General features: G+C 45.0%; 1 protein-coding gene across 2 annotated transcripts; it reads right to left on the bottom strand.

Moving 5' to 3' along the window:
• Positions 1-30: 30 nt before the first annotated feature.
• Positions 31-27,193, bottom strand: PRPS2 (phosphoribosyl pyrophosphate synthetase 2). Of its 2 annotated transcripts, XM_083612186.1 has the most exons (8): positions 26,851-27,149; positions 18,065-18,248; positions 16,502-16,516; positions 10,763-10,861; positions 8,664-8,788; positions 6,137-6,310; positions 5,104-5,263; positions 31-2,414 (listed from the first exon to the last, which is right to left on the bottom strand). In XM_083612186.1, exons 1-8 carry the CDS (start codon positions 26,970-26,972, stop codon positions 2,322-2,324), a joined length of 972 nt encoding a protein of 323 aa, XP_083468312.1. In that variant the 5' UTR covers positions 26,973-27,149; the 3' UTR covers positions 31-2,321. The 2 variants fall into 2 exon arrangements, with proteins under 2 accessions (XP_083468312.1, XP_083468313.1); XM_083612187.1 differs by lacking the exon at positions 16,502-16,516 and having other exon boundaries at positions 26,851-27,193.
• Between the last annotated feature and the right edge of the window lie 32 nt (positions 27,194-27,225).

Below are 27,225 nucleotides of genomic sequence, written 5' to 3'. Positions count from 1 at the left end.
GAGAGCCAAACATAACTAACAGTCGGTAAGTATAATGCTGTTCTGAGATTTATTGAGAAACTTGAAACACAAACCTTTCCTGATGTCATTTGAAACAAACCCAGTCTATAACTTATCAGATATTGAAAGAAAATGGGTTTCATTTATTCCAGCTTTGGTATTGGTGGATAAAGAGAGAGATTGCAGAAACAATACAAAGAACTAAGGAATCAAACATTCTTTGGCAAGATAAGTGACAAAAAAATTACCAAGACTTTACATCCAAAGCAAGTTAAGCAGATGTAGACTGAAAATGCTTTTTGGTTTAAACTTTACACACTTTTAAATCTTTTCTGTTCTCTCTTATTGCAAAAAGCATTACAGAAGAAATATATGTGAATGTTTAAGAAAGTGGAAGTCATTTTAAAATTCCATACAGATTTTCATCATTGTCTCTTTTTGGGGGCTATGGAACAAGACCACCAGTTATGGTTTAAAAAGGGATTGTGTGATCCTGGATGCAACTTGTATCCATTAAATGCTACTATTTGCCACTTACTACATTCACATATATTTGGCTCCGTGTTATGAGAAACACCAAGATAGGCATCTGTCTTTATAAACTTTTAGCAATCAGTTTCTGAAACTGTTTAACTGTTCAAAATTTGGACAACCAAGTTTTGTACACGATTGTTTCAGTTCCCCTGCAGATGGGAGAGTACACGTGGTCTTGTGGGAATCTTGGTTTTGGAAAGAAAAGCAAAAAACCACACCAAATGTTATTTCATACAAGGAAAATGAGGTAAGGCAGATGTTTTTAAATGCCTTTCTTTTTGCCTTCTGCATAATAAATGGACAACTGATTGCCGGAAGAAAAGGAAGCTCATGTTTGTACTTTTCAAACAGACTTCCCTAATGCACAACCACTATTAGGAGTTTAAGTGAGGATTATTGTGAGGGTTTAGGATTGGTCCCTTTTATAACATAGGCTAGCATTGAAAATGAGCTGGGAATTAGAGACTCAGGGCCCCTTCACAGCACAGAAGCTGCTGCAGGCGCTGCCCACACCACTCAGGTAATGTCAGATGGGAGCTCCATAATCGAAGCTCCTTCCCCTGTCAGCATTGCCCCAAGTTTTTCAAAGTAATACTCATGATATTGGGGTTTGTGGTGCTGAAGGCAGCTGTACTGCAACAGCTCTCATGTCACAGAATTAACATGGGAAGGGCCCCCAGTACAGAAGGGCAAGAATAAAACAAAGAAAGTTTTACAAGTATTTTCCCACCCAGGATAAGAATAATAAAATTGTAGAGTTGATACATTGCATTACGGTTCGGCTCAAGTATTCTGAAGTGCCAGGCACTAAATAAAGTGCTGGCATTGGGAAGTAAGAGTTTATTACAGACTGTGTGTGCGTGCAGGGTAGAAGGGTGCATTTTGAAAGAACTGCATATTCTTTGCTCTCCAAGTCAAGTGAGTTAAGCATGTGATGCTCCTCCAGATTGAGGTCCCTCATTGGCCGAGACACAAAGAGGGGGAAAGAAAGGTCATGGCTTAGAAGAGCAGTAGTTCCGCAAGCAGAAATTCCAGGTAGGACTGGGAATGCCCCGTCTGAAACCCTGGCTATCATACTGCCAGTCAAGTCTAGGCAATGCAGAGTGGGATGGACTAATGCAGTTTGCTATGGCTGCAAGTGCAGAGTGGGATGGACTAATGCAGTTTCCTATGGCTGCAAGTGCAGCCCGTAACTCAGCAATCCATGAAGCACTGTACTATGCTATCCCAGGTCACAGCTGTTTAGAAGCATTTTGGCGCAGTGATTTCTCAGGATGAGAGGGCAGCCTAAGTTCATCATTATGCCAGGGGCACTTTAAGAGGCGCCAAAAATTACCCGACCACAAACGATCTGCAAGCTTAAGATAGACACCGATTTTGTCAGAAGGGAATTTCACAGGCCGTTTAATCTAAATCTGTAAATGACAAGTTTCTGTTCTAAGTGTGGCACAGTTAACTCTCAGCAAGTGCATGCCTCTCAGGTTACCAACCCCGAGTTAACTTTTGGCCTTTGGGCAAAAATACTGTCTTCACTGTTTTCCCATATGATATATGCACATCTTAATAAATCACAGGCAAAAAGCATAGTTTTCTCTTTTAAAAACTGAAAGAGAATTTATAAAAAGTTGTAAGCCCGGTTTAGTTATTGTCCATATTAAAAGAGGGAACGTAGGTGTGGTTGAGCTGAAGCTTTTCGTAGACATTTGTTATCTTCATCATGAGCTGCATTATCTGATGTGTGTGCCTCCCCCCCCCCCCGAATGCAGCATGCCAAAGCTGGTTTGCAGTTATAGTGGGACGTGGCTGAACAGGTACGACACAGATTCGCCGTTGTGTGTTCTTCGGATCGCCTCAGCCAAAATCATAGAAATATCAATAACCTACAAGGAAAAGATAGTGGCTTCCTTTGTTATCCGGACATGCCAAAGTGAGTCTCATTCAAAACCTCAATTGTCTATTGGGCGGGGGTGGAGGAGGAGGAAAGTTGCCAATCACTTGTTGTTGTACAAGCTCTACTCATAAGACCCTGCAGATATGCTGGAACATCTTGATTAAGTTTCACATTTCACATTTCCCAAGACTCCAAAAAACAGCCATTCTGCAGACTGATGACTAGAGCTGGTGGATAAATTGTCTGAGAGATGTGGGCTTCATATCGCAATACCAGTTTCAGACAACTTGAGCAGGCAATTCATTGCACCTGAGAAGGCGCAAGCACCGCTCTGTGAGCTGGAGTGCTATCTGGGCTTGCTCAGCCAAGGGGCAGGAGGCTTCCTGCCCCCAGCTGAGCAGTTTAAGAAAGCCCCTGCAGCTTGCATGAGCCCGAGAAGTACGGGGGCTTCCTCAGGGCTGGGCAATGTATCTTGGCTGCTTCTTCCTCTCCTAAGGTGGGGAGGCAGAAGCAGCAGAGATACATTACAGACATTGTGTTCAGATATCAGCATATTTAGCTGCTGAGACCTGTTTTTCAACACTGTGATTTACCCATGCGTCATCAGTAGGGCTGGGCGGTATGAGACAGAAGCTGTGCATAACGGCAACGAGAGTTGTTGCCACTAGAGGGCAGTGAGAACTGCTATTTACAACGCTTTCCCTCCAAGGCCTGTAGTATTAATTTTTAGAATTTATTTCTCTTGTTGCGTTGGCCATGCACTGACCAGACTTGTTTTGTGTTGTTCTGCAAGGTAGGGGTGCAGTGTGGGATGGGGGCAGATGTGCCCACCAAAGGCTGTGTCAGCCAGCCAGGCTCCCCGCTGGACTCTACCCAGTGATAGGGTTTGGCTGGCGCAGTGGGTTTTGTTTAGCCTCCGTGAACACCTGTGCCCCAGCTGCCATCCAAGGTCACGATGCTGCTGCACGGTGCACATGAGACAAGTATCAAGTAAGCAGGATGCACTTTATTTAATAAACCCCAAAAGAAAGAAATGTGTAAGGATGCTGGGGCTGTAAAGTGTGTTCTAAGGCATCATTTCCCAAATAAGGCACTGCAGGGAGTTTTAACTGAGATTAGGTAGCCACCACGGATGCCTGGTACAAGCCATAAATCAATTAGGACCTGATTTAGCATGTTTGATATGTATTCAGAATGTAGAATTGACCATAGATCTCTCTCAAAAGTCTTAGGATTTATACAGGGGCAGGGTGTGGAGGGAGCCTGCTGCAGCCTCACTGGCCCAGCCCCGTGTGGCATCAGCTTTTCAACATCGTAGTCTGGTGCTGCTGAAACAACAAGCTGCATTGCCCCCAGCCGCTGCTTGGGATGACACAGCTTGTTCCCAGTGCTGGGGGGGGGGGGCAAAGTGACATTGCGCTACTCAGCTGGCAGGTGCAAAGGCTCCCGCTCCTCCAGCTTCTGTGCAGATATAGCCTACTGTCCCAGGTAGCAGCAGCCAAGTACACGGAGCCTTTCCATTTGGAAAGTTGTCTCCACCTTGCACGGGCAAGCCCCCACCTGTGCAGCCCCAATCCTCCTCCTGCTCATTTGCAAGCAGGAGAGGGATTGGGACTCTCCCAATCTGGGGAGCAGTTTAACAGAGACCTCACTGCACTGCTGGCTCATGAGTCGGTCAGGGACTCCGTAAAACTGCTTGGCTGAGGCAAGGGCAGTGGCACACTCCTCAGCCAAGCAGTTTGAAGAAGTGGAGGAACAAGCTGTACTGTGCCTCATCGATGCAGCATGTTGCTCCCTCTGCACCAGTATGAGGGCGGTTTCACTGAGTTCCCCCTGCCTGGATGCAGCTTGTTCTCCCTTGGCACGCTGGTAGCAGAGGGACTCAGGAGCAGCAATGTACCGAGTGAAGCCAACATTATACATCACCCAGGCTTAGGAGGCTGTGATGCTATCATGGGCTGGCAGCATCATGCAATGAAGCTGCACTCAAGTCTGGCTCTGGTGCGCGAGGCAACTTCCCTCTCTGCAAATCTGGTCTTGATGAGGAAGCACCTCATTGCAACCCCCTCAAAAAAAGATCTATCTTGGGGGGTGTCCCCAGACACACACAGTATTTTTCGCTCTATAAGACGCACCTTTTCCCCTCCAAAAATGAAGGGGAAACGTGTGTGCGTCTTATGGAGCGAACGCAGGCTCCTTGGCTTCAGCGATAGCAACGCGAAGCCTCCGAAGCGCAGAGGGAGAGCTCCCCCCACGCTCCGGAGGCTTCGTGTTGCTTTCGCTGCAGCCGCCTGAAGCCCCCGGAGCGCAGCGGGAACTCCCGCTGCGCTCCGAAGGCGTGCGGATAGCCGTCTGAAGCCTGGAGAGCGAGAGGGGTAGGTGCACACCGATCCCTCTTGCTCTCCAGGCTTTGCTGGAGAGGCACTGCACAGTTTTACCTCTCTGTGCAGCACCCCTTCAGCAAAGCAGGAGGAGAAATGGAAGGGGCTCCGTTTCTCCTGCCGCTTCGCTGAAGGGGTGCTGAGCAGAGAGAGGGAGAATCTCCCCCCCCCCGTTCTCCCCCTCCTATGGTCCGGTGGGTCCTATAGAGTGAAAAATATGGTAACTATTTTTATCCCCTTAATGTGGCTTATAAAGCTCAAAAAGCTGAACTGCTGTTGTAAATCAGCGCACCATACCTGAATCTTGGGACAATGCTTCATTTTTTCTTCCTGTGGGATCGTGTTGGTGACGACGACTGCTTCGAAGGCAGCATTATTGATCCGCGAAATAGCAGGGCCAGAGAAGATCCCATGAGTGAGAATAGCATAAACCTTAGTTGCTCCTGCAGACACTAATCTATAAAACATAGGAAGGGGGAGAGCGGGAGATGTATGAATGTCAGCACAAATCTAGAGTGCAAGTTTCAGGAAACGACAAGAGTAATTACCTGCTCGGGCAAATGCAGACAGACGCACAGAGCCTGAGAACGTGCTTCTCAGGCTCCATGCACCAGTGGTGGAGCTTGTCTCCAAGGTGCATGTGTGCACATGGCTGCACCCGTGCCAGGGGCGGGGGACCAAGAGGGCCTGCCCAGCTGCCAGAGAGGCAATAGCAAGGTCTCACAAAGCAGTGCAGGGCGCCCCTGGCAATTGCCCTAGTGGCTCCCCCAAACACTACACACCTGTCATCTGCCTGCCTTCACCCAGGAGGGCAGGCTGCATCTTTCCTCCTGGAGCGACTGACCGCCCCAGAAGGAAAGACACAGCCTGCTTGCTTGGGTGAAGGCAGGAAGCCCCGATGCCCCTCCTGCCTGCATGAGCCCCAGAGGCTTTGGGGCTTGCTCACTTATCTTGGCTGCTTCTTCCTCCCAGCATATCGTGGTGTTTAGCTTCCAACATATCACAATGTTGAAAACCAGGCCCCACCCTACTATGCAATGATCCTGCACAGTTGTAAATGAAGACTTGACTACAAAGTTCATCTATATAGCTAGGTAGGCTCAGGGGAGTAAATTAACAGGCTATTTCCTAAAACAGTGTATTTCAATTAAGACTGAAGCTACCCATAAAAACATACTTAAGTCGTAGCAGGCAGAGAAACCAATGTTTTGTGTGGGCAAGATCTCTTTTTCTGAACTAAAATGAAACCCATCCCCTCCCCACCCCAAAGAAACCTCTGCTGCTACCCGATTCTCTTCATCATGAAGGTCTGCCTCAGTTTTTTACTCACTTGTCCGCAGCGTGACATATTGTGCCACACGTGTCTGCCATGTCGTCTACAAGAATGGCTACGCGGTTGCTCACATCCCCAACCAAGACCATCCGGTCCACTTCGTTGGCTTTCTTCCTCTCTTTGTGGATCAGGGCAAACTCGACATTCAGTCTGTCAGCGATGGAAGTGACTCTGCATCAAGCGGGAGCAAAACATAGTCAGGGCTTTTGTATTAAAAGAACTGAAGCATCGGAACAAAACTTTTAGATCCTATAAAAACGTTACAACAGCAGTAGATGAGTCACATTGAGCAAAATTCAACCCCCACCTCCCCTCAATTTAAGGCAGGCGAGCATTTATAATCAGGATCTAGATTGGCTTGATGGAGCATTTTAAAAATTAGCTGCATTTGATTACATTAGCTGTCTCAATTTAGCATAATGGGTAGCTTGATAGCAAGAGAGAATCTTTGCTCTTTAGAGTGCAGAATTTTGTGTTAAGTACGTCTCTCATGGCAAGATGCACATGATAAGCGGCTCTCGTCTGCCTCTAGCACCTGCATATGGCTGAACCTGCGAAAGCTTGCTTGTGACCCAGAATCCCAGTTGTGTAGGATGTCCTGTGGATGGATGCCTTCTGGCATGTGAAGACTCCCATGACCGCAGAGGACCTCTCTGCTCTTCCCACAAAGGCTAGGGAGGCTGGGACTACTCAGCACGTTCCTGCCTGCGTTGAATAAAACCAGAGTGCTAATTTCTCAAGGAGGCTTTGGTAACCCACAGACTACCACCACCACCATATGATGCTGGAGTTGAAAAGACCTGCACTGGCTTCCCATCTGCTGCTGGGCCAGTCTCAAGGTACTTGTACCCAGAGTAACTTAGACCATGTACAATCCCAAGCTTATCACTACCATTATTTGGGGCGGGGTGAGAAGCACCATTAGTGGTTCTCTATCAGCCAGAAGCAGAATTCCTGTCAGTGTGGAGTTGTGCTTTCAGTATTGTGGGCCCTAGCCTGTGGAACTGCCTCCCAAAAGAAGTTAGGCAGGCACCATTGCTAATGAGTTTCAGATGCCTGGCCAGACCTAAATGCAAAGGCCTATTCCACATGTTTGCCTTGGTGACTTGGCAGCTGAAAGCAGTTTCTACATATGTCACAGTGGTAACTTTTGCAAGTGTGGGTTTAGAAGGGTTTAGTGTGTCAAATTCCCAGCCAGCCATGAAGCTCACTTGCTAGCAAGTCACTGCTTCTTTGCCTCACAAGGTTGCTGTGAGGATAAAATGCAGAGGATGTGAGCTACATTTGCCAAGGAAACAACCAAACAAAATGCCAATCAGGTCCCAAGCAGACCTGGCATGGAAAGAGCTTTAGGCTCTCCAACTTGCTTGGGGGTCAAGGCCCTGCTCACCACTCCAGTTCTGGATGTGGGACACCATTGCAATCAAACCAACAAGTCATGTTTTGCCAGATGGGCACATGACAGGGCTGAGGCTCACAAAGCTTTCCTGTAAAATTTGCCAGAGAGAACTCTGTAAGATCACTTCCTTTGTCTGCTTTGGCAGTAAGCGATAACCCTCCATACATCCTGCTGATCTGGGCAGCCTCCTCTTTCTTCATCATGCTTCCAAGCTGACTGCATGTGCATGTCTGAGCTCTGCAGCCCATTCACCATATCTGAAACCACATTTTGTACTTTTGTAACTTAGTGGTTATAAACGTGCCTTCATTTTGCTACTGTTAAGTGTTTCTTCAAGACCGAGGTTATTTAAGTAAATACAATTTTTACTACTTCACAAAACTGTGTGCGATTGTTGTTTTTAAGGGGGAGGAAATGGGCAATACCAGGGAAAATCCAGTGGGCCTTAAAGCATTCTGGATTATTGTTTCTAGGAGTTAAATGAACCTTGCCTTAGCTTCCAAGTTTAAGCTGCAAAGGATGGTACTGTGTTGAACTCATGTGAACAAGGAAGGATAACAACAATATATCATGTCCCAATGTCTGAATCCTTTCCTGCACTGGGATGATCCTGTGGGATCTCACACAAGCATCCCTAGCATTCAGGAGCTGGTGCACTCAGTGGGCCTTGCCCACCAAGCAAAGTGCAGAGCTTGGAAATCATCTGGTTGGCCACTGTGAAAACAAGGCTAGATGGATCTTTGTCGTGATTCAGCAGGACAAAGAAATTATTTTAAGAAGGTAAGTTTGCCAGTGCTTGGAACTCGCTGCTTTCTAAAAAATGTTCCACCTACAGAAGTTAAGCAACCGATGCATCAATCACTTAGATAAACATCAATTGCCAAAGTGGTTTCTGCTCTGTAAAAGGAATGCTGGTGAGATTGTTCCTCCCAGCATACGGTCTGAAGGCCCCTGTGGTCAGCACTTTTCTGAAGCTAAGGAAGTCTCGGTCTGGTGAGTGCCTGAATGGAGAAACCACCTGCGGAACAGCATGTAAGCTGCCTTGGGTTCCGTAACAGAAAAAAGGTGGGTTCTGCATGTCAGAAACTATATAATAAAACAGGTTAGCTGGAGATTGCATCCTACCTTTTTGCTCCTCCCGCATCTGGTGAGACAATGACACAGTTCCTCCAGTCTACAATATTTTCTTTGATCCACTGCAACACAGCTGGTTCTGCATACAGGTTGTCCACTGGGATATCAAAGAAACCCTGGAGATTGCAAAAAAAGAGGCAGCCAGGTATAAATTTACGGAGATACACTTTCATACAATTAACAAGCTGCAGAGGCAGGCTAATAACTGCCAAAATCTCATGCAAAATAAGCAGATGAGGAGCTTTCTCTGCCACAGCCACTGTCTCACAGGTAACTTCCTGGGGATTGTTAGCCAGTATTGAGTGGAACCAGTGAGAAAAGTGGGCAGGGTCACAAGCAAAACTGGGCAGAGCAATGGATGAGACTCTTATCTCTGCACAGCAGGCAACACTTCAGCCACATAGAAGCTGGAAGCTCCCATATGCACACACCCACCACACCCATCTTTATCCAGACAATCTAGAGGTATTGTCACAGAATAAGGACACATTCCAGCCAGGCAAAGCACCTGAGGGAAGTGTGGAGCAGGGCTGGTGAGGGGTGTGATTGAAGGCACGTCCCTGGTGAGAGTATATAAAATAAAAGGCAAATACAGACATGGGAAGCAGCACATACCACCTTTGCTCCAATATATGTCCAAGTGCAACATCTAAATGGCTGTGCTTGACCATTTTAAATGAGATGCTGGTCATGCAGTCTAGCATCTAACCCTCTTATTGATATGCCTATTTCACTGAAATGCTTGAAACAAGAGAGGCAAGAACCCAACAGCTGCGAGGAAAAAGCTTACTGAATACATTTCAGCCTGCATCTAAGCAGCCATGTAACAGCCACTGCTTTGTGACAGTGACTAAATTTAGTGACTCCAAAAGGGTGGGTGGTGTTCATTTTCATCCCAATTCTCATTAGCATCCAGGCTGGTCCTCTGCCTCTCTTGATTCTGCCACTTAAGGGAGCTGCTCTTCACTTCTTTCTTCCTACTGAAAAAGTTGTCACTTTTTGAGAATGAAAGAAGCCATTTGGACCTTTTTACACCATTACGCCCCCATCACATGCACAGCAAACTCAAGAGTTTGAAACCCATGGGAGCAAAAAGCAGGTGTCTTACTTGGCCTTGAGAAAACCTCCAAGACTGTGTGTGTTGTCTACAGCTGACAGTCAACAACCTGAGGCTTTATGAGAGAGAGCTGGAGAGATAGCAGTTGCTTGTTACATATTTAAAATGCCCCAGCCTGGAATTGAAACAGACCACTGCAGTAACAAAGCCCATGATGCTTCAAAGCAACCCTGGAGACCACAGGATTGCCCAAGGGAAATCAGTGCACCCGGCTTCAATTTTAGTAGAGTCAACTGAAACATATGGATTGCTGCAGTGCAGGGCTGCTCTTGAAGGTCCAGATGGTCAACAATCGTGCCATCAGTGGCTAGCAGGGTGGATCATATGATGACAGCTGAATATATCCTGTTCACTGGCTGCCAACTTGTCTCCAGGCTCTACTCAGGTTGGTGGCTTTAGTTTTTAAAGCCCTCAATCAGCCTGGAATGAGGATTTTCTCAGGAATCACTTATCCATTTGCACCTAGTAAAGAACTGCACTCAGCTTCTGAAACCCTTCTTGTTATCAGCTGGGTGAGGGAAAAGGGTCTTTGCCTGTTGCACTACTCAGATGATGGAGCAACATCCCTAGAGAATGACACGTGGCCCATATGGCCTATTTTAAGTAGGCACTGGAGACATGCTGTGAGCGTTCGTACTATCACTTTACTGCTTCCACAATCAAGCTGCCTTTTTGTTTACAAAGGTGGGGCACAAATTTTAGTAGACAGATAGATAGAACAAAGGGTGGAATCAAGCTTCTACTCACACAATGGGATTTCACCTTCCTCTCCTTCCATCTACAGCCCCCCAAAAACACCCCTGCAAAAGAGATGCGGTGGGCAGCTGGAGATGGGAGGAGCAGAAGAGCAACTGTCTATTCTGCTTGCACGCAGACCTAGCTGCTCATGACCCAACACATTTTCCTGATGGCAGTGCAAACATACAAAGGGAAGCAGCATACAGGTAGAAGAGAGAAAAGGAATCCTCATTACCTGTATCTGGGAAGCGTGCAAATCCATGGTGATGATGTGATCTGCTCCAGCAACTGATAACATGTTGGCGACAAGTTTTGCAGATATGGGAGCGCGGCTCTGGAGGGAACAAAAGACGGGTTTTATGAACTTTGGGGTTGCAGGGCGGGTGAGAAGGAAGTCATAAGGTCTCTCGGTTCAAGCGATGCAAGTGGACAGTGATCAGAGCTCTTCCACACTTCTTATAATATCTATGCATCTCTCTATATAAAACAAGTGGGACCTGCAAACAAAATGTTGCAGCTGTATCCTCATCCTCTAGCACAGTGTTTCTCAAACTTGGGTCTCCAGCTGTTTTTTGACTACAACTCCCATCATCCCTAGCTAGCAGGACCAGTGGTCAGGGATGATGGGAGTTATAGTCCAAAAACATCTGGAGACCCAAGTTTGAGAAACGCTGCAGTCTAACAGAAGTGCTTCTGCTCAGGGTTCCAGCCACATCTTTACCTCTAGCCTCCCTTCCAGTTGCCTTTTTTATACACCTTACACTCAACATCCTGCGGCTCTTAGTATCCACTGAGCATTCTCAGTTCTCATTGGCACCAGGAAGACTATTACAGGTAAGGAGTCCCCAGTGTGTGCTTTTCGGGCTTGCAACAAGAGTTCAAATCACTTTCTTCACACACTTCAAATGTTACCTGCTGTTGCTCTCAATTCTTGTCCCAACCCAGGGGCAGATCTGCACTCATGTTTTTAATGGTAAAGGTAAAGGGACCCCTGACCATTAGGTCCAGTCGTGACTGACTCTGGGGTTGCGGCGCTCATCTTGCTTTATTGGCCGAGGGAGCCGGCGTACAGCTTCTGGGTCATGTGGCCAGCATGACTAAGCCGCTTCTGGCAAACCAGAGCAGCACATGGAAACGCCATTTACCTTCCCGCCGGAGCAGTACCTATTTATCTACCTGCACTTTGACGTGCTTTTGAACTGCTAGGTGGGCAGGAGCTCACCCCGTCGGGGGGATTCAAACTGCCGACCTTCTGATCGGCAAGTCCTAAGTGCTGTGGTTTAACCCACGGCGGCACACGCATCCCGTTTTTAATGGTAAGAAAGGGTTAAGGAAGTGTTGCGGTAACGCAGAGGAACAAATGACACATTGCTTTTAACGTTCTTAATGCGTTTTTAAAATGTGACACCAGAGGGAGCTGCAGAGCCACCAGCAGCCTTTTGACGAATATAAACCAACAACGAAGTAAGAAAAACGATTTAAATTAAAAGTACGCCCTGTGACATTTTAGAACGATATACCTAATGCCCTTCTAATAATGTTAGACAGGTCGGTGTAGATCCACCCCAGGATTCTGGACACAATCGTTTGGCTTTTCTGAAAGCAAGGGCTTCTGTTTTAGACCTCTCTGGATATTTTTTAAGCCACTTGCTAACTCCAGACATCCAAACTAGTTTAATATAGCCAGGGCCAAACTCCACCTTGTACACAAATGCATGCTGAAAACCACGGCTTCTTATAAGGAAAAACAACGGGGGGGGGGGATTTGCAGCAGAGACCTGCACAAATGAACCACTTTGCTTCCTGTTGTTCTGCTGCAACTTCCCTTCCTCAAAACTGCTTCTCTTGGCACTCAAACCCCATTTGCCTTGTGAAGATAATCTGGGGGCAGGGGAGAGATCAGCTCTTCCCTCATCCCGTTAGTTGTCCCCTACAAACACTTCCTTGACAGTTTTTTTAAACCACAGGTTTGGGGCCCAACTGATGTTATTGGACTACAGTTCCCCTAATCTCTGAGCATTGGCTGTGCTGGCTGAGGATGATTGGATTTCATAGAATTGTAGAATTGGAAGGGGCCCTGAAGATCATCTAGTCCAACCCCCAGCAATGCAGGAATAAGCAGCTGTCCCGTACAGGGATCGAACCTGCAACCTAGGGATTATCAGCACCACACCGTAAACATTTGAACTATCCACCTGGAGGACCACAGGTCCCCAGAGGTCTCCCAAGGGAGGAGGCTGTGAGAAGAAAGGGAGACCTACTTGTGACAGAGGACTTTGCATTCTTCTCTCTCTCTCTTGTTTAGATTAGTTATTACATTGCATTGTATTATGAAAGATCTTAAAATCTTAAATTCTCCTTCACCCCAAAAGGAAATCTGGTTTCAGATACCCAAACAACTAGGGGAGAAACCAGCAGGGCAGATTTTTCAAGGTGCATCAATGGTGCTGAGTGCCCCAACCAATTTCAAATGGTCCTCTACCCTTGCCCCCACCACACACTACACTAAGTGTTGCCTAAGCAACTGTGTATTTGGAAATATTTGGCTACTGAGGTAATATGTAGTTTGGAACGGAACAGTGAGCAAATCATTCCTCTTCAAGTAGTAAACACTGACATCATTTCCCCATGTGATGAAGTTTAGTTCTTAGGAATGAGGAACCAGATTTAACTGGGAAGTGGGCCTTTTCCAAAATGGCATTTAGATACTTTGAAAGCACTAAGAAGTGGGGGGGGGGGGAATGGAATGCATTCCAGATCACCCCATTTTTTGATGCAAAACACAGCCGTAAGTTGATTCCTCTGTAAAGGTTTGCGTCACCAACCAACAGGTTTATCATGACTTCACATTCAGGTCAAAAGCATGCAATATTTTGGCAGAATGGGACATACAGTATCGCTACAGAAATTCGTATTGCTAAAATGTAGCACTTGAAAATACTTGAAATGCAACTGTTCCACTAAGGGTCAACTCTTCCAAGTACCCCCACACCCCCAACTTTTTGATTGCTTCTTTTACATTTCATTTTAGGAAGCTAGTCCTAATTCCTACACAAATGCAAATACTCAGGATGCAAAGCAGTTGCAATGCCTGCAGGAAGTGGAAAAAGTCAGAAGAAAGGAGAGTTGTAAAAGGCTGAAAATGGACAAGAGGGGATAAAGAAAGAAGACACTCAGAACAGAAAAGTAACTGCAGAGCAACAGATCTGAGAATGAACTGTGACAGAAACCACTACCAGACAGCCAGACTAACACAGACAGCCATGATTTGGGGCTGAGCTCATTTTGGGTGTGGGTTGTTTATTCATTAAAACTGTTGTTCAATGCACTGCAAACTGCTTTTAATAAAGATGTATATGTACTACTGTTCATATATGTTAGATTTAACTGAGATGGGGCAATCAGCTTCCCCTTACTCATAGCAGAGTCACATGCATGACACAATCTATCAGCCGCTTCTGCCATATGGTACACATTCATTGCAATGTAGGTTGCACAGAAGTTCTGTACCCCTCACAATGAATGAATGGGTGACTGCATAGCAATAGAGCTTGTGATCACACACACACACCTCAAACTGCCCACTCTTTCAAGAATAAATTCACACAACTGAAAATCCAAACAGTGACATTAGTGGAACACAATATAGTCAAATACACATATTTTTTCAAAAATATGGCTAATTATAAAAAATTTGAAGAATTTCATTCAGCTAAAGCACATAGCTGAAGACATACCTCTCTTCACTGGCTATTCTGCAACATCAGCAGCCAGGAGGCAAAGTTCAACATACTGCGTACATTATTGATCTCGGGACTGAAAAATGAAGTGCTAAAACAGAACTGATAGATGCCAGAACCAAGAGCCACTGCTTAAAAGCTACATCTTGTCAAGACACCAGCGTGACAAGCGTAGAGAGGACATCTCTGATAATTAGTAGGAAGTCTTTACTTTGCCTCATGGGATGTTCTGGCCTCTCAAAGCCCAACTGTGGATAGGTCACATCCAAGCTATTTATCTGGTTCTCATTAGCAAGGAGGGAAATTGGTCATTAACACTTTCTGAAGACTAAGGTGTCTTCCCGTGTGAAGCCATTAATATGTTGTCACTTTTTGAATATTCAGAAAACCACATCCACACACCAGCGTAAGATTTACTTCAAATAATAGCTTGTTGATGCTGCCAAATTGTAAGCGCTCTGGGTGGCATCCAGTTTGTGTCAGCCTAACTTGCACAATGGTCTTCTCCTTTCTTTCCTCCATCTCTGCCCCAAACTCCCCCCAAATCTGCTCTTCAAGGTTGAATGATATGCAGGCGGAGGAGAGAAAGAGCAAGCAGGTGCAATGCTGGCGATTGCCTTTTAGTACAAACACTGGGCAAGGAGACACTTGCACAATCGGGTTCCACGTCATCTAGATTGCAACGTGCCTCCAGTCCAAGAGCACCATGACAAAAGATGCCTGCAGGTGACAGCTTAGCAAGTAAACCCAAGTTACCCCAGTGAACAAGCCAAGTCACACAACATGGGAGAAGACCCAAAATTCGAGGGCTGCTAGCCAAACTGACCCAAGGGAAAATGTTGTTCCTTCTCTAGTACAGCGAACATTTCCACTTAGCATTTCTTTTTCTGATTGGGGCAAATCAATGCTTCAAAAGGGAACCCAATGAGCCAACAGAAGAACCATTTATAAGTGCTGGTCTGGCATGTACCGTATTTTCCGCCCCATAGGGCGCATCTAGCTTTTGAGGGGGGGGGGAAATAAAGAAAAAAAATTATTTCCCCCCCAGGCGCGGGGCTGGGGCGGGGGAAGCCCGAGCTTCCCCCGACCCCAGAACAGGCTGCTATCCGCAAGCCTAGGGAGCCCGGCAGGAAGTCGCGCCGGTCTCCCCAGGCTTGCGGATATCTGCCCGAAGTCGCGCAGCTCTCCCATGGCTTGTGGAGAGCTGCGCGAAGCCCAAAGCCTGCAGGCAGCTCTCCGCAAGCCGTGGGAGAGCTGTGCGACTTCACGCCGAACTCCCACGGCTTGCGGATAGCTTCCTGAAGCCTAGAGAGCGAGAGGGGTCGGTGCGCACCGACCCCTCTCGCTCTCCAGGCTTCAGCGAAAGCCTGCATTCGCCCCATCGGACGCACACACATTTCCCCCTCATTTTTGGAGGGGAAAAAGTGTGTCTTATAGGGCGAAAAATACGGTATGTTTCGTGAATAACATCTGGAAATCAGTGAACAAGTTGGCTTTTTAAAAAACCCTTCTAAAAACCAAATCCTTGAACCTTCAAGGAGTTAGCTCCTGGACATTTTGCTCTCTGCTTACAAACTATACTTTAGGATTAAGAGCAAAATACAAAGCTATTAGTCACAGCTCCTTTATGTAACACAAACAACAAATATTTCAGAAAGACATTAATATTTTTAGAAGATCTGAAACCTGGAAATTTCCAGTCACTTTCTCAGCATCCTATAGAACTATACCCAACTTTTGGGTCTGGACAGGTGAACTTGTCTACCACACTTTTTGGCTTATATGTTTCTACTGTGTGTGCGTGTGTCATGCCTACACAACCCAATTTCCAGTTTTCTCCTTCAAAACTGTGATTGATTTATGCTGCTTCTCCAATGATCAAGGAATTTGCTCTGCATGTGTGGTGAATATCCTATATATACACACATAAGTCTTAAATAGTGGCTTAGATTTAAAACTTTCCTGCTCTGAGTTACCTAATTTTTCGTTTACTTTGGAAAAAGTCTGATATAAACTTCAGTATGAACTTTGTTGTGTTGGCAACAAGTAGTAATGTTATCTGGAAATGTAAAAATCCCAGGTTTTTTCCCCTTTCTTGATAAGGGAGGCAGAGCTTGCTCAAATGTAGTTAAAAATTATGCAATTAAACTGAAGTTGAGATCAAAATGGGTCAGCTGAGATTCTAATAATCCATGGTACATTTTAAATCAAGATAGCTGTAAAGTACCACTTACCCATCTACCTTGGTCCTATATAGGAAAACACAACAAAAGTCAATTAATGAAATATGCAAATCCTGTTCTCTCATCTGCAAGAATAGGATAAATTTTAAAGATCATTTCAATCAGAATCCCCATTGACCTCTTTCATATGCGGTGAAAATTTTAGTGTTGCGAAAAGAATGTGTATACGGGTTAAATATCAGGTAGTGAGATTTGACATATTGAAAGAAGGATGTTGCATATGATTTGAAGAACTAAAGAGAATATTGCATCCTCAGTGACTTCCCTTTAAGGTAAGAAACTATAAAAGTCAAAAATGGAACTCTGAGATCACCTGGATCAGCATCTTTTTTCCCCCCCAACCTTTAAGGCAGCGAAAGGTCATTATCAAAAACTTGTCATCTTATTGTAAGAGATCTTAAGTATAAATAAGTTTCATTACTGGGAAAGAATGATCAGCTCTCCAATATTCTAATGTGAATAGAACAAAATGTTCCAAAATGGAACAGTGAAGCAGGTTTATCTAATTTAAAAAAGGGGGGGGGGGATCACTATAAAGTTGTGGGGTATTGTACTCCAAACAAGTTGCATAAGATTTATAATGGTAAATAATGACTGGGGATGCAATTTCCCATGGCATTCCCTACCCTGTCATTCCAAGAGTGTGGTTAGAACTAATTATAACTTATTGCTCAGTCCCAAAACTAATCTCATGTGGTTGTCTAAGCACAATATTTTTCAGAATGTGTTATGCCTCTAACTGATTTGTTCACAGCTGCAAAAATTGTGGTAGCCAAACACTTGAGCCCAAGAATGCCTATAATTAAAAGAATGCATTACTAAAGTATGGAAAACAGCACAATTAACATAATTGAATTAAATAATTAAACGGAGGCAGAAGACACAGCATAGGAAGATTTGCTAGGAGGCATCCTTTTGATTTTTTTAAAGCAAAGGTGTAACATTGACATGAATGCATACAATTGTTTATCGGTATCTTAGCATGAAAAATAATGAGAATTATACTGCATACAATAATATATTTCTTGCTTCGTACTATGCTGAACTATTTTTATGCCAAACACACCCACAGGTACTTACTTTTGGATTTTTCAACTGCATTTGTGGTAGAATTTGCTCAGCTCTCATTTGCAACATTAATATTTGCCATATCAACTACCAAGTATGCCATATTGATCTCAGGGCCATCATGATGAATTAGGGAGGAAGAATCCTCTTCGCCACTTAAGATAAAAAACCACTTGGGAGCAAAGTTGACCAATTTCACTGGAAACTTTGCTTCTAACTAAGAATTCTGCATAGTGCAGCTTTAACTACACTAGGTTGGTCATAATAGTCTAAATGAAGGGTGGGGAACATTTGGCCCTCCAGATGTTGCTGAACTCCCCTCATCCCTGACCATTGGCCATGCTTTCTGGGGCCAATCAACATCTGGAGAGCCAAAGATTCTAAATACATTTCATAATTTGGCAAATCAGGGCAAATGTGCGGGGGCAGGAGAGGATGACTCTTATTTTGACGAACACCTTCAGAGAGTAACCACTGCTCACCTACCTTGTCTTTCTTATCTTGCCTAGCGTAAGGGAAACATGGGATTACAGCCGTAACTCGGGAGGACGACGCAATTTTGCAAGCATTGATCATGATGAGAAGCTCCATCAAATTGTCGTTTATTTCACCACAACCACTCTGGACGATGTAGACATCTTCCCCTCTTACACTCTCACCAATCTCTACACTGGAAAGAAAGATGGAGACACAACGATGACATGACTGGGCATGTTAAGTCTATAAAGCAGACAAGTAATACTTAAATTCTCTTCCTAAACAATACATTTTAACTAAGCAGCTTGGCTCTCTGCAGATAATGTACCAGACACAGGCTTACTCCCCAAACCCAAAAATTGCTTTTCAGGCAAGAGGGGTCCTTAAAAACCAACAAGTTGTGGCAACGCGATCAGAGGCTTCACGTGTTATGACAGACTTAACCACAGGCTTCGCCTTTATAGGGTGTTGTACTACTTGGCATACCGTTAAGTCTCAACTCACTAACTCCTGGGAAGAAGAATTGTTTGTTAAGCCATTCTGAGAAGTGTAGCTCTCAGCTTCCCAGCAAACTAGTTTCAAGGTTTCTAGGGAGGAAGCCACGACTATTTAAAGTGGTGCAGTACTACTTTGTATAGTGCAGACGGGGCCTTAAGAGCGTAAGATTAGAGGGTTAACTATTATTCCCACTGAAATCAGTTGAGCATAAAAGGGCTTAACTTTGGCTCGATTCTGCCTGGAGTTTGCATCATTTACCTAGTTACAAAAAACCCACTGTATTCCAAATGTATCAAGGGCAAAACTACTAGTTAACCATTAAGATTCTACCCCATCTCCACCCCCCACCTCCAAGGTTAAACAACATTCTGCTGTGGTGATACAGATAAAAGGGCAATCAAGCTAGATCATCCCCCAGAAGAACATCAATGTTTGTTTTATGCAATTTATCAAATTCAGCCATTTGGAACTTTCGGTTCAAGTTCGAAGGGTGACGGGTGCAAAGTGCCCAAACCACTAGACAGCTGAGGAGATTTTATACACAAAGGCACACTTTTAAACCTCCTTATTTCACTTTGAATTTGCACCGTTTTATAAAATGCACGGCAGGGACTTCAGCACAATTATCACAACAAATCCCCGCTGCCCAACATATATTACATTCCGAATGGAATCAAAGCTACGCAAGTCAGTACTTCAGCTATACCCTCCTTATGCCATGGTACCTTTGAATAAAACGCACTACGAGTATCATTCACCTATGATAGAAATAATACACTTCTATTTTATTTTGATTCACAGGTGTGAAGCCCAACAGCTAATGTAAGTTTCACTTGTGGACATAGCCTTGGCCTTTAATCTGCAGTATCCAGAAGAGACCCACCCCCCCACCCCCGGCCAAGTCCTAGAGAGAAGATTATTGAATGTGGCTCAGTGTCGGCAACATGATTCTTTGTCCAAAGGATAGAGGTCCTCATGCAAGTATTCTGAAACAATTTAGGCACAATTCTCTCTCAGACCCACTCACCACCCAGGCTTATGGATTCTCTTTTCAGTCCACAGGAGCTCCCCTGTTATTTTATTTAGTACATTTCTTATTCTAAAGAACTCCCAGGTGATCTAGCCAGGCGCTGATCTGAGCCAGACATGCTTAGCTGCTGTCTCCATGACGGGGAAGGTACAGAGGTGAGCAAATGTACACAGATGGGAAGAGAACAGCTGAACAACAACAACTACTATTACTACTACTACTACTGAGACCTAGTTGGATGATCTAAGTGACATTGAGCTAGCTCAGCTTATGTCCACATGGGTACTTGGTGCACCACCTGTCAAGGTCAGAGGAGTAGGCTTGCTATTGTTCATAAAAATGTCATCTCTCTCCTCAGAAGTCCAATCTGAACTGTGTCTGAGTTCAAGGAGATAGCTTGAGGTGTCAGGCTAGAGACAGAAGGGGGAGGCTGATAAGTGTACTGTCCAGCCTGCTGCACTACAGCTTCCCTAGCTGAGTTGGTGGAGGCAGTTTCAGATGTGGAGTTGGAGGGCTTCAATATCAGTGTTAGAAACTGAGATATGAAAGCCAGGAGCTAAATGGCACCTTAAACCTAGGTTAGGGGCACCACAATGGAATGTCTAGGTGTACTTTTTCATAACAAGAATACAAAGCTGAAAATGAATGAACGGCAGCAAAAAAATGTTCATTTTTCCACACGATCTAGTCCTTCCCCTGCCCACCCCCCTAATATTCTTAAGAGGGTCTCTTCTCCAGTTATCAGAGAGTAGCTGAAAGTGCAGAGGCAGAAAAAGGCCCTCCTTTCCTTTCACTCCGCAGTTTTAATCAGAAATCTTAGGCGCAGTACTGTACCCAGAGCTCAGAAACTGCTTGCACCAATCAAATTCCCTGTTGCAAAATGTGTTTAGAACAATGGGAGTTTCAAACGCTGTTCCAATATCCAATAATTGCAGGACTACATGGCTTCCATGACAACCAAGGGGCTATCTCAGTACACTGTTGGTACGGTGCATGTGGCTGGACATAGTTTGACCTGGTCTTTGCCACAAAATGGATGGGAGGGAGGGCCTCATTGTGAGCCTGCTGTCATGTATGGCTCACTCCCTGGTCCATCCACAAAGGCTTATGGAATCCAGTGGACGTTTTTAGAACCCTATTCTCTTGACTATCATTTATTTTAAACTTTTAGTTTTGTATTTTTAAATTGCGATCATCTGCCCCAGAACCTTTTGGTGACAGGTGGGTAAGAAATTTAACTAATTAACGACAACAACAGCTGCTTCAGCTACTTGCTGCATAATCTGCCCTCAGATTCCCCATTTGGGACCGAGGCTCCTTTACCATGGGCAGGGTTGAGAGTTCACTACTCGTATAACCCTAGAGCTCAGGATTCACACAGTGATTGACAAGAGGTTCAAGCAGAGACAAGAAGCAAATGGATCTCATGATGCACTTTTTGGGACTCGCTGCCATGAGAAGTTGAATGTAGCAATGGCCAATGTTTGCTTATGCTTGATAGCCTTGCCTTATGTCCATTAAACTTGCAGTCTTTGTATTTGACCACGCTCCAGACTCGGGCAATAAGCTATGCCTTTTTGCAGTAAGCTAAGCAACTGCTTTGGCCTGAGAGAAGGAAAGGAACAAGAAAGCAGGAACTTCCCAGACTGGGCCTGAATGCAGACCCCTAAAACCTCTGCTGCAGCACCAATCGCCTATTTATGGAGTGCATCTGGATAGGGAAGGCAGATTCTTTCCTCCTGCTTAATTGGGAAATGCAGCTTTCACATTCTACACCATGTAATCATTTACATTTAATGCTGTACTGCTGTTATACCAATATTCTTCACTGAAATGCTATCCCCACATCCCCTCCCCTCGTTTTGGGATGTACATCACACCATTCAATTTGTTTGTATTGTATTACTGCGCCTGAACGTAACAGCCCAAACGCAATTATGTGCAATTTTGGCAGCCGAACTTCGGAGGGCTGGATGCGCTGGCAGCCTATTGACTCTGGAACTTGCCCCCTAAGCTGGTCCAACAGAACAAGAGTTTGTTGACCCTCGGGGCAAGGCTTATCAATGTACACAGGCATTTGCCTCAGGGCTTTTCTGGGAGAGGATTACCATATTTTAATACTGAGCCAATTGGTTAATTGTTCACTTCTATTAATGCGTAATGCTGAGCACACACTTGCAAACTCCCAGCGACGGTGTTGCAATAAGCACTGAACAAAAAAGCATGCCGCAAGGCCTGTTGGGGTATTAATCTGGATGGCCAAATTCATATTTTGCTTCTGTTCAAAAACAAGAAGAATACTTTCCCTTAAACTGCACAAGCAGTATTTGTTTTTCCAACCACAGTTGGTGGCTGCAGCTCTAAATGTTGTTGACAGAAAACACAGAATGCTTCACACACATTTAAAGGGACAGACACACAGCATTTAAATGCTATATTTGGGGGGGAGGGGGGAGTTAATGTATGTGAGCCACTACATGTATTGTCCAGGTCACATGCAACTTCCTGACTTGTGAATATGTGGCAGAAAAACGTGTGTTTGATGACATACAAGGCACTCCAAGGCACAATGTCAACCACCCCTGCTATCAATCAGCACCTTATCATTCCCTACTAAACAGTCAAGTCTTTGCTCTCAGCCTGCTCAAATATCCGAAGTCAACTTGGTCATAGATCCAGTGCTTGAGTGCTGTGCTTGGATGTGGGGAAACCCCAATCCAAACAGCTGGTCAACTAAGTTAGTATCTCTCAGACTAACTTGAACGCAGGATAGTTGCAAGGCTAAAATGTCACTCTGAGCACACCAGTGGGATTACACCACACCCCCCCCCCAGCAAAAGCAGTCCTTTCAACACCCTCAATTATTATTTAGGTCCCATTCTGATTGAGAAGATATTCAAACTCTTAAAAAAAGCTGCTAAAGAAATATATCTCATTATCGGAGAGGAGAGAATAACAGTAACTTAAAAATGCTAAATTGTTTTTGTGGCAAGAAATAGAAAGAGTTGTCAATTGGGAGGTTGTAGACTCTCTTTCCTTGCAGGTTTTAAAGCAGAGGTTGGATGGCGCTCTGTCACAGAAGGCTTTTGTTGAGATTCCTGCATTACAGGGGGTCCCTTACAACTCCATGATTTTATGAAAGACTGAATGTGGACTTGCAATGCCAGGAAATCAGATATATTCAAAACAAGAGACATTAATAATGTTTTGTTTTAGTTGACCAACAGCTACACCAAATGCAACTCTGATCCCACTAAGTGCTCTTTTCTGTGAGATATCCTTTGACTATGTGCTTCCTTTGCAACAGAGCAAGGTGCACCCAGCAAAAGGTAAATGGTCCGTCTTGCTCACACAAATTACCATTTTGTCTCACAGCAACAAGCTTAAATGCATAGTTAGTACCTATTCGTGTATGCAGAATGTGCAGAAACGAGCCTGCATGCATGCATTGCTTCTGTTAGCGTTAGTGGCACAGCCCGCCAGGAAACAAGGGACAGCAATAAATAGCAAAATAGATTTGAGCTCTTGAGCAGCAAAAAGCAGTTATACGAATGAAACTTCAAAGTGACTGAAATCACAGCTTTACACAAATTTAAATCACTGAAACACATCAATGAAGGAACTTGCACTTTAGCTGTTATTTCAACTTTATGCTATTTTATTTTTTGTGTTCACAACTATCCCAATAACACCAAGAGCCATCACTATCATTGGTGGTGTGTGTGTGTGTGTCTAAAGAAACACAAGCAATAAGCTTATTTTGTTTACACACGTGAAGCAGATGCGATTAGAGTGCACACAGTGCTTGTTCTAAGCCCCAGGCCAGATCACGTGCTGGAAAATCAGAGAACACAGCAGCAACAACAACAGAGTTGCTGTGGTCCTCTGAGTCAGTTTAGGACAGATTAAGGTTAAAATGTTTAGCTTGTATGCTTGAAGTCGATGAGGCTTACTTCCAAGCATGAATTGTTAAAATCAGGAGTGCAAGAGAGTCATAGCATCCATACTGTGCTATTCATTTTAAACGTGAATGTTTGCAGTTTCATAGGATGAACTCCTTAAACTGATGTCACTTCTCCATTCTAGTGGAGCATCAGTGAGATACAAAGCTCTTTGTGCCTTTGACTTCTTGTGAGCATGTTTTTTGCTTTCATGCACAAGCAGTACAAGAATGGCATACTTATCCCTAAACCAAGACTTGCTAAAGTATCTAATGTGCACTAACTCTAAGGATCCAAGCTAGGTATACAGTATACAGGTATACAGCTTCGGCTGGGGAGGGCAGGATATAAATAAAATTTATTATTATTATTATTATTATTACTAAGGGATACAGCCCAACCACCACAGCTCTTGCACAGAATAGCATCTCACTTCTAGCTCAGGCATAACGTAGTGTTCAGTTTCGCTGAAATAAACTCAGGTGTACTTCTATAAACAGCAGCATGAATGAGCTACAATATTTTGGTTCACCTGGCACATCACTGCTCACTAACTGGAAATGGCTGTTCAGGTTTAAAGCCTTTTGAATCACCTGCTACCCAGCACTTTAACTGGAGATGTTAGGGACTGGGCCTAGGGACAAAGAATATAGGATGACAGGGAGGAATGCCCTGTTACAAAGAAGACAACCATAGAGTTGCCCATCCCGTAGCCTCCTGTTTTAATTAAAAAGTTGTCAATTTTACTTGTGCAATCAAGAGCAGAAAAGGGAAACTTATAGGAGTTTAGTGGTGCAGCAATAAAACGGTTAGCATAATTGCAAAGCTAAGCAGGGTCCAGTATGGTTTCAATCTGGATAGGGGACAGGTGTGTTGAGATTCCTGTATTGTAGGAGGTTGCACTAGATGACCCAGATGGTCCCTTCCAACTCTGATTCTATAGGAGTCTTCATCTATAAAGTGTCCAATTTTAGCCTCTTAACAAGTTTAGAGAAGCCTCTTAGCTACATTTCTTGCCAAGGTATAACCAGCAAAGAGTTCTGTAAACTAAGCCAAACCCCTCACAAAAAACCCCAAACCCAAACCCTGATTCTGGGAAGCATTCTTGAGTTGGTGTGCGTGCAGCAGAAAATCTTTTTTCTGTTCTGTGACATTCTACCAGCCACAACTACATGACAGACTCATCTGAAATGGCAAGAGCTATCTGACAGAAACAATTATATCTACCCAGGCTCTAAAGTGCTGGGTAAATGAGATAGCACTTCAGGAAAGAGATCTTGGATGCTCTACAATGGAAGACAATCAGGAAAGGCTATTGAAGCTGTGATTAACTTTCCCATCTCAAAGAGATACAGCCACATTCCTATGTATTATGAGAGGCAATACAGAAGCAAACTGTTCTACCTCAGAGTAGAATTAGGGGAAACAGAGGGATAGGATACCGGTATGTATGTGTGATCTAGGACAGCTCGTAAACAGCTTTGGTCCTTGAATATGAAATGTGTTATTGGACTGATCAATCAAACAAGCCACATTTCATATTCAAGGACCAAAGGTGCACGAAGAAGCACTTTATCTGTCTGGAATCTTCATATGTTCAGCTTCGTCAGAAGTCCACATGTTCCAGTGTCATAAGAAGAAGAAAAACTTTTCTCTATCCACTTTCTCCATGCCGTGCAAAATTTTATAAAATTCTGTCATGTCACCTCTTAACTCTACAATATCCCTTTTGAGGGGAGGTGACCAGAAATGTACACAGCCACACCATAGATTTGCATAACGGCAATATGCTATTGGCAGTTCAGTTTTCAATTGATTTCTTAATGATTTCCTAACACGGAATTTGCCTTTTTCACAGCCGCTGCACATTGGGTCAACATCTTCACTGAGCTATCTATTATGACCCCAAGGTCTCATTCTTGGTCAGTTCAGACCTCATAAGTGCATATGAAATTAAGGAGGTTTTACCAAATTGTGTTTACCATTTTACTGCCTATTCAGTCAATTTGCACAGATCCCTTGGAGCTCTTCGGTCTCTATTTTAACAATTTAGGGCAGTTATTGTAAGCAAACATGGCCACCTCACTGCTCACCCTAACTCTAGATTATTTATGATCAGTAGTGCCTTTTAAACACTCTTTTGTCCTGTCACGATCAAGGCTGTCGGAGTGGAGGAAAAGGGCCGCATGTAGGCTTTCAAGACATGCTTACAGGCAAACACAGATTATCAGTGAAGTGCAGACTCAGATTAAGAAGTGACGGTACTCTTACTAAGATATGGTAGTTACTCAAAATTTGTTAATAGTACAACCAGGCATGTGGACTTTCAGATTCTGCATTTAGGCACACTTTGAGAGAGCCAAGAACTGGTGCAATCATTCTAAACTACAGGCTAATAATTCACACATTATGCTTTAAAACATGAATAAGGCATTTCATGCGTAAACTAGAGATGTGAAGGCCCAGAATGCATGCCTCACTCTGGACAAATGTAAATCATCCTCATCATCTCCTCTAGTCCAAACATTAAGCTATAAAATGTGAAAGCAAAGGAAGAAAGACTACATGCAAAGACATATGTAACAGACGCTTCTGAGTAGCTTCACCTGGCTACAAGTGCCTGCTGAATCTACAATTTGGGGGCCCTGAGAAATAAAGCATGCAGAGAGAAAAGCGGCAAGTGGTTTTTTGTTTTGTTTTTGTTCTTCCTAAAACGGGACAATGAAAGCGTGGCCAGAGCTAAGCATACACTTGAGGCCTCAGATATCTATCTATCTATTATCTAGTTTGTAGGCCTCAGACAAATATATTAAACCACCCTCTTAGGGCAGAACAATTAATTATCCTGCGACACGGAGGACGCCCTTTTCCCGCGCAGGTTTATGAGCAAACAGGAGAGTGTCCACTTTGCATTAGCGTTTCCATACTTTGCATACGCACACAAAACACGCAACCCAGAGGAAAGCGCGCTTAAGCTTTCAAGGGCTTTCTTTCTCCCGCATCCCCACGCCCCCACCATGCTCGTCACTTCACCCCTCGCTTTCTCAAGACAGGAAGCTCTTCTCCCGCCCGTGCCCCTCTCTACGCGACCCCCGGTCAGGGCGAACGCAGGAAGGCTTGGAAGGGACCGCGAGGGTCATCTAGCCCAACCCTCTGCAAATGCAGGAGTCGCTCGCCCAACGTGGGGCGACCCTGGGATTCAGGGCCTCAGTTGTTGCTTTTAGGGAGGGGGAGGCACCGGGAATGGCTTGCAATGGAGACGCTGAGCCGCCTAGCCTGCTCGCCTCTCCTCCCCCCGCATCCCCAATCCGCTTTCCGCGCCTCACCTGGTCTCCTGGTTGCTGAATTTCTTCGTCACCACTTTCCCCAGATCCAGCCCCAGCCGGTCGGCCACGCGCTGGGACAGATCCTGGTGCGAGCTGCCGCTGAAGAGCACGATGTTGGGCATGGCTGGGCGCGCAGGGGCCGCGGCAAGGGTAGCGGTGGCGGAGGAAAAAAGGAGGAGGAGGGGAAACGGCGAGGAGACGAAGAAAGAGAGAGAACGGGCGCGCGCGGCCAGCGGGTCAAATAGCCGCGGACACGCCCCCTCAGCGCCGCGGCCACGCCCCCCACCGGCGCGCTCGCTCGCTCGCTCTCTTTCCCGCGCGCCCCCCTGACTCAAGAGGGCGGGGACTGAGTGGGCGGAGCTACCGGGCGAGAAG

This window comes from Podarcis filfolensis (genome assembly GCF_964270895.1).
Source record: "Podarcis filfolensis genome assembly, chromosome: 4".
NCBI classification, from domain to species: Eukaryota; Metazoa; Chordata; class Lepidosauria; order Squamata; family Lacertidae; genus Podarcis; species Podarcis filfolensis.
Note: the sequence above shows the minus strand (reverse complement) of the source record. Positions and strands in the feature narration are given on the sequence as shown.

What these genes read in the sequence shown, in the direction of transcription:
- PRPS2 (XM_083612186.1), bottom strand. Translation starts at nt 26,972, where the DNA reads ATGCCCAACATCGTGCTCTTCAGCGGCAGCTCGCACCAGGATCTGTCC. An exon ending in TGCACGCTTCCCAGATACAG is followed by an intron (nt 8,789 to 10,762) that starts GTAATGAGGATT and finishes TGCAATCTCCAG; the next exon opens with GGTTTCTTTGATATCCCAGT. An exon ending in ATATGTCACGCTGCGGACAA is followed by an intron (nt 5,264 to 6,136) that starts GTGAGTAAAAAA and finishes TATGTTTTATAG; the next exon opens with ATTAGTGTCTGCAGGAGCAA.